The 7,810-nt window shown below is 27.4% G+C and overlaps 1 protein-coding gene across 1 annotated transcript; it reads left to right on the top strand.

Annotated features, from left to right (window-relative positions):
- Positions 1–1,042: 1,042 nt before the first annotated feature.
- LOC130802184 (cytochrome P450 85A1-like) lies at positions 1,043–6,821 on the top strand. Its single transcript, XM_057666111.1, has 9 exons — positions 1,043–1,376; positions 1,925–2,246; positions 2,722–2,871; positions 3,490–3,735; positions 4,251–4,337; positions 4,443–4,521; positions 5,961–6,067; positions 6,168–6,292; positions 6,578–6,821. The coding sequence occupies exons 1-9, from the start codon at positions 1,186–1,188 to the stop codon at positions 6,663–6,665; spliced, it is 1,395 nt and encodes a 464-aa protein (XP_057522094.1). The 5' UTR covers positions 1,043–1,185; the 3' UTR covers positions 6,666–6,821.
- The last annotated feature ends 989 nt before the right edge of the window (positions 6,822–7,810 follow it).

The raw sequence follows: 7,810 nt of genomic DNA, 5'->3' as shown, positions 1-7,810 counted from the left end.
AGATTGTTTGTAGTTCATGGTTGTTAAACTAATTTTACTCCAGTTTTAAATAATATATGAATAATGTTTTTATTTTTTGTCGGGGATAAGGAGTTCACTTTAATATAAAGAGTTTATATTTTATTATTTAGCTATTTAATTCATATGTGAATCTCACAATAAGACCACCTTATACACCATATTGCGTATTAGGCCTGAAGTTTAAGAGAACTACATACTAATTACACCCTCTGCCTCACTATCTCGTTTTCAATTTTTGGGTGTTCTAAATACTTAGTTTGTATAACTTTAATAAATAAATAATGGGCTTTGCCGCATTCTTTTTATTGTAACCATACATTTTAATTATATTTTAATACAAGGCATACAATTCAATCTTACTCTTTTTTTCTACTAAGTTCCAACCCTTTAAAGAATACTCATTTTGCAATTGATGTAAATTAAAGAGGATAAAGGAGTAAATTATGTAAAATGAAAGCACGAGAAATTTAGATTCATGTTATTTAATTAAAAATCTTGTTAATATTGAATTGTATATAATATATAACACAAAAGAATTACAATTAAGTTATTTCAACACATATACATAGTTGGTTTCAACCCACGCAATATTAATACCCTAGATTCGCCCTTGAGTAATTTAATTTAGATTATAATTAATCAATTTTAAATAGTATAATTATACTATTTAAAAAAAATAAATTTAACATGGAAATTATTCAATGTAAGATTGCAAACTTTCATTGTGAACCTACTCATACATTTTTTGTTTATGGAAGGGATTTTGTGAACCAAGAAGTACAAAAATTCCCCTTACAATGACAAAAAATAGGATACACTACACTTAATAAAGAGGGCAAGTCTACTAACTAGGTTTGTATACTTTTTTCAATGTCCCAAAACTTATAGGATAGTGCCCTTCCATAGCTAAGGTAGTAAAGTGGGTGCATAGTTTTGGCCCTATTTGACCTCTTCCTTCGCACTCCCCAATTTACATAACACATTTATAATTCAAAAAGGCCTATAAATACACCCTTCATTCACTTCACCTTCCTTAGTTCTATCAATTGTTTCTTCAAATCATTCTCTCTTTTTTTTTTCACTCCTCTTAGCCATTATTAAAATAATAAAAAAATAGAGGAGTTTCTTATAAGGAGAAGAAAATAAGCTTTTAAAAAATCATAAATGGCTGTTTTTATTGTAGTTTTTGCTATAATTTTCAGTCTTTTTTGCTTATCAACTGGTTTATTGAGATGGAATGAGCTTAGATATAAGAAGAAAGGTTTGCCCCCAGGTACCATGGGTTGGCCTATTTTTGGTGAAACTACTGAGTTTCTTAAACAAGGCCCTAATTTTATGAAAAATCAAAGATCAAGGTTAGCTACTTACTATAAATAAACTCCCCTGTTTTCTCCTCTGTTATAAAGTTGCCTCCTTTTATTCATAAATCATAACCCAAAACCCATTTTTTATTTTTCAAAAATACCCATTGTTCTAATATAAAAACACATTTTTATATAAAAAAACCCAATTCAAAAAACTCAAGTTCTAAAATGGACCTAGTGGTTAACGGTTTTTTCTTAATAAAATGATCAGGTCATAACCTAAAGAGGTTCATGCCTAGGATTGTCTCATAATAAAATTTAAAATACCCAAATTGTATTATGTAAAATTTAAAATACCCAAATTGTATAATGTAAAGCCTAAATTTCATTGGCATCAGAGCAAAAATTGATAATTTTTTTAAAGACATTATATAATTTCAAAAATTATAATAGTTTTCTAATTACTTTATCTCTAAACATTTTTAATTTTTTTGTTTACAATCGAACAATGTTGAACATGTTTAATACATTATCTGGATGAATAAAGTAGAGTATATGAGTATATATGACTAAAATGAGAAAAAATGTGTATTTTTCAGATATGGGAATTTTTTCAAATCACACATATTGGGGTGTCCAACAATAGTATCAATGGATCCAGAAGTAAACAGATACATACTAATGAATGAATCAAAAGGATTAGTACCCGGATACCCACAATCTATGCTAGACATTCTTGGAAAATGTAATATTGCTGCTGTTCATGGCTCCACTCATAAGTACATGAGAGGTGCTCTTCTTTCCCTTATAAACCCCACCAAGATCAGAGACCATATTCTCCCTAAAATTGATGATTTCATGAGATCCCATCTCAGCAACTGGCAAAATCATGTCATTGACATCCAAGATAAGACTAAGGAGGTATGTTTTTTAGTTTTCTTTTCCCTTTTTTTTTTTTTGCCACTCATTATGTTTCTTGTACTCTAGGCAAGGCTAGTTTACACCTATAGTATAGTAGGTGAGGCTCTATCACCGTGTTGTATAGATTTTTGAGTTACTGCCATCAAATATTAGCCATGTTGACTGCAAAATCTTTTATTAAAATCACTATCAACTGATGTCCAATTCTGAATATTAGTAGGATGACTCAAAACATATAAAATGAAATTGATTTAGTGCTTGAAAATTTTATGGTCTTATCTAGATTTAAAAAAGATAAATAAAATTTAAGAGTTGGAGTGACATAGTAGTACGTTGAGTAGATAATTAATTGTCTTGAAAAATTCTATCTTTTTGACTTAAATAGTTAGAAATTTTATTTAACATAAAGTTTAATAAAGTTTAATTGTGAGTGTTAATTAATTTAATGATTGTTTTTGTTAATGTTAATGTTTAGATGGCTTTCTTGTCTTCCCTTAAGCAAATTGCTGGGATTGAATCAACTTCAATTGCTCAAGAATTTATGTCTGAGTTCTTCAAGCTTGTTGTTGGGACTCTTTCTCTCCCTATTGACCTCCCTGGCACTAATTACAATAGGGGCTTTCAGGTAATTTCACATCTTTCAAAAGATTCTTTCCAAAATATTTATTTATTTATTAATATATATCAACTTTATACAAAAGTCTCTCTATTTTAAACATAACTTAAGCAGAATCGGTTTTGTCATAATCAGCATAGAGTTTGACATTAGTTCGATTTTTGTTCTCTCTTTCAGTCCTTTCCTTCCATCAGCTTATTAGTCTTACAATCAGTTTCATGCACAATTCATTAAAGTTTAATGCCTGTTTTTATTTTGATTTTTTCTAATGGGCTGACTCAACCAGATATGATCTCTCAATGAGATCGTCTCTTGTAAAAATTTATAATGGTGTTATTATTCTTTATGTCATTATACAACAACAATAATGTCAAATATTCTGCATGAGACGATACATGAGTTTTAATAATCATCCACATCAAGTTTTTCTCTATTTATTCCGATTTTCTATCCTCGATCTTTAACTCTTTATAATGATAAAATGTTTATTCCGATTTTTTATCCTTGATCTTTATGTCTTTATAATGATAAAATGTTGTTTCAAGTTCATTTAAAATAAAATATTATCTAAAATTTTGATAAATGAAAACATAATGATTAATTATTTTGTTTTTTTTGTTATTATAGGCAAGGAAGGCCATATTGAATATTTTAGCAAAACTAATAGAAGAGAGAAGAGCATCAAAAGGAAAAGAAGTAGATATGCTTAATTGCCTTCTAAAAGAAGAAGAGAATAAATATAAATTAAGTGATGAAGAGATTATTGATCTCATAATTACCCTTGTTTATTCTGGTTATGAAACTGTTTCTACTACTTCAATGATGGCTATCAAGTACCTCCATGATCATCCCCATGTTCTTGACGAACTTAGAGTGAGTTCTTACTTTTTAAAGTACCCTAGTTTTTTTTTTCTTAATTTTTTGGATAAAATTATGTACTATTTAGTCAACATATATTTTCTGCATTTTGACATACTTGTACCTGATTGTGATATGTGTGGAATAATATTGCTATTAGTAACAAGTATAATGGAGTGGAGGAAACTATTTGTTATTTTTAATGTCACTCCTAGTTAAAGTTCGAAATCATATATATCTAACTTTATTATTGTAACTATACAAATTTTTGGTTCATTTTTAACGGAAAGAATAACTGCAATTTCACATGAATAAAAAAAATTTTATAAGAAGGAATGTCAACAAGTGAAAGTCACGTAAATGAAGTTTAAGATTAGATATATGTAACCTTATTATTGTAAATATGCCTGTGATTTCAGAAAAACGCATTATTGTTAGAATGATATAAAATTTTGATAAAAATATTTAATTTTAAATTAGTACTTTTTTATTTTGTTATTAAAATTCTGATTTTTGATGTGATTTTGTAGAAAGAGCACTTGGCAATTAGAGCTAAAAAGAAGCCAGAAGATCCAATTAACTGGGAAGATTACAAGGAAATGAAATTCACTAGAGCTGTAAGAATATCAAATCAGATTTTTTTTTTCTTATTAATTATAATATTAATTATCTAATATAGTATAATATACTCATAATCTGATGTTTTTTGTTACTTATAACAGGTAATCTATGAGACTTCCAGATTGGCCACTATTGTTAATGGGGTTTTGAGGAAAACTACTAAAGAGATGGAAATTAATGGTGGGTTTCACATAATATTATTATTATTATTATTATTATTATTATTATTATTATTATTATTATTATTATTCATAATAAAACTTACATCATGTAATTCTTTGAGTGAAAGTTTAAGCTATTAATGGACACTTAAAATACTCTATCATTAAAAAAGAAAAATAGATTTTTCTATTTAAATATAATAATCAATTAGACAACTAACGTAAAAATTAAAAAACTAAATGTATTTTTTGATTATTTGAAAGTCAAAACTTTTATTGCAAAGTCACCCATCCAATAATCACTTACCAAAAAAAAAAAAACTAATCAAAAGAACAGAGAATTGAGTCTAACTAAGTCATGTTTAGATTGTTTAATTAAAAGTCTTATTAAAATTGTATTATAAATAAGACAAAAAACTAATAAACCGAGTTAGTTGACCACACATATAAAATAAATATTCGGCTCACTCTATCTATATATTCTAAATTTCCCAGAATTTTCAATATATATACTAATATCTCTGTTTGAAAATACTCACTCTATCTATATATTCTAAATTTCCCAGAATTTTCAATATATATACTAATATCTCTGTTCGAAAATACTTATAATTAGTTGTGATATATTATAGAAATATTTCACTATTATGTATGAGTTACAATTATAATCAAAATAGAAAAAAAAAATGTTATTATGACATGTTACTTGTCAATTCTTTTGTATTGATTGTATGGTCTGCCTTTTTGGTGAGGTGATCTGCTCAAGGTGGCTAGCTGCTGCAGATGCTATGAAGCCAGTTAAAAATATAAATAACTTTACTATTAATAATAAACACTTTATTACACCTTTGGAAAATATAAAATGCAAAAGACCATACTTATTGTGAACTTTTATGGGTTAATCTCTAATTCTCTTTTATAGTGGGCCCTCCTACATTTTGATCCACATGGTCTGCCTATAATTCTGACCCATTATGTTTCATCCTTTAGGCCCATAGCTTTTGGTGCACATTGCACAATACTACTAAGGAGATCTTCTTATAGGATGGAGTAGACTTTTATTTTAATTTTCTCCTATTGCTATAAAGTCAACATGATGTGTTACATGCATTTAACATTTGAGTGTGTTTTGAAAATGGCTTTTAACTTACTTAGTTGGTCGAATAATAAAAAAATATTTATAAATAAATTTTAAGTTTGCTGAAAAATTAAGTTTTTGAACTTGTAAGTAGATTTTTCATTTGATTTTAAAGTTGTAATATCAACTCGCTTATATAAGTTAAATCAGCCAACAACGTTAACTAACAATCATTTGTTAAACAAACTTTTTCTGTTGCTCAATTCGTTAGAGCATTTCTTTCTATATCAGGTGTCATAATAATATCGAGATTTTTACAATTGAATCTTTTTTTTCCGCAACCAACATGAATATTAACCGAGATTTCGTTGCATTTTCAGGTTTTGTGATCCCGGAAGGGTGGAGAATATATGTTTATACAAGAGAAGTAAATTATGATCCATATTTGTACCCAGATCCACTCTCCTTTAACCCATGGAGGTGGCTGGTAAGTAAATTGATCAATTAATTAATTTGGTCTATTAATTATTCTAATGATGAATTTTTCTTAAATTAACTTAAAATGTTTATGTATGTGTAAATTTCAGGATAGAGGTGTTGAATCTCAAAATTACTTTTTAGTATTTGGAGGTGGAACAAGGCAATGCCCTGGAAAGGAATTAGGAATTGCTGAAATTTCTACATTCCTTCATTATTTTGTAACTAGATACAGGTAATTAATAATAATAAAATCGGACCAAATCATAATTAACATTTTAATCACATGATCAACTATGTTACTCGGACTCGTGTCAGAATTACACCTTGATACATATTTTGGGACTAATTGATGGACAATCAGACTTCTTTTCAAAAGATACGGACGTATTTGGATATTAGGACATACATTTGCATTTGACACGAGAGTATTCAAATTCGAGTAACATATTAAAATTAATTAATAAAATATACTAAATAACAAACACTAATTATTTTAATTTTTTTCATAATTTTGCAGATGGGAAGAAATTGAGGGTAATAAATTGGTAAAGTTCCCTAGAGTGGAGGCACCAAATGGATTAAAAGTTAAAGTTTCAAATTACTAAGAATTTTTCTTTGAGGAATTCATTGTAGTGTACAGAAGTAGCTTAGGAGGAGGATGAAATTAGGGATTTTTTGTATAATAATATTCCCTAACATCTAACACACTTGTAGAATATTATAATTATAATTATTGAAATATAACATTTATTTTCTCTTGAGTGATTTTTCTCATACTCTGAACTCCTATTGTATTCATATTTATCTTGGTATTGTACACCAATTCAATTGTATGACTCGATTTAAATTTTTTTTATCTACGTCTATTCTATTTTCTTCAATTTATTTTTCGATTTTAAGAAAAAACATGCTCCTATCTCACTGATGTTCATCAATATACGACACAAAAAGAGCGAGTATTAGCACTGATAAAGTATGTAATATATATGTTGGGGTTACAATCATTTCTATTATATATATATATATATATATATATATATATATATATATATATATATATATATATATATATATAATACCAACGAGTATTAAATTATTTATAACGTTCATCAAAGCCAATCTTTTGAGGAATTGGTTCTATACAAATACACTATATTTCTTAGTATCTCATTTTGCAACAAGATGAACGATAATTATTCGTCCTATTTGTTGCACGGAAGTTAGGGCCATCATCCTAGTCAATTGATAAAAATACTAAAAATATTAAATTATATAATATATAACGCAGAAAATAATAATTTATTTAATTCAACATATTCACTAATGCTAAATTAGTATTTTGAATTTGCCATTGGCTGAATGCCGTCTATTCTATTCATTACAATGTCAATCAATGAATATATTGGCATGAGCATGCTTTATATATGCTATGATTCCATACAACACTAACTTCCCATTACAAATCATTTTTAAGTTAATGGAAGTACATATTTTTAATTTAGGAGTCAAAAAATAATCATTTAAAAATTTTCTTTTTTTTTTTTTTTTAAAAAAAAAGTTTCTTCATGTTAATCATGTAGAGTATACATGATTGGGTGTATAAATCTAATGGGGACCTAAGTACAGTCTGGATATAGGACCCAGAAGCAAATGCAACCTTACAGTCTGGTCTTAGCTTAAAGAGAATTGTCCATATTCTCTAAGTGTGCTTCCCAAAGTGAATCTGATCCTTTGGCAATAAGTAGTAGAC

This window comes from Amaranthus tricolor, chromosome 16, assembly GCF_026212465.1.
Source record: "Amaranthus tricolor cultivar Red isolate AtriRed21 chromosome 16, ASM2621246v1, whole genome shotgun sequence".
NCBI lineage: Eukaryota > Viridiplantae > Streptophyta > Magnoliopsida > Caryophyllales > Amaranthaceae > Amaranthus > Amaranthus tricolor.
This window is presented reverse-complemented; position numbering and strand designations above follow the sequence as displayed.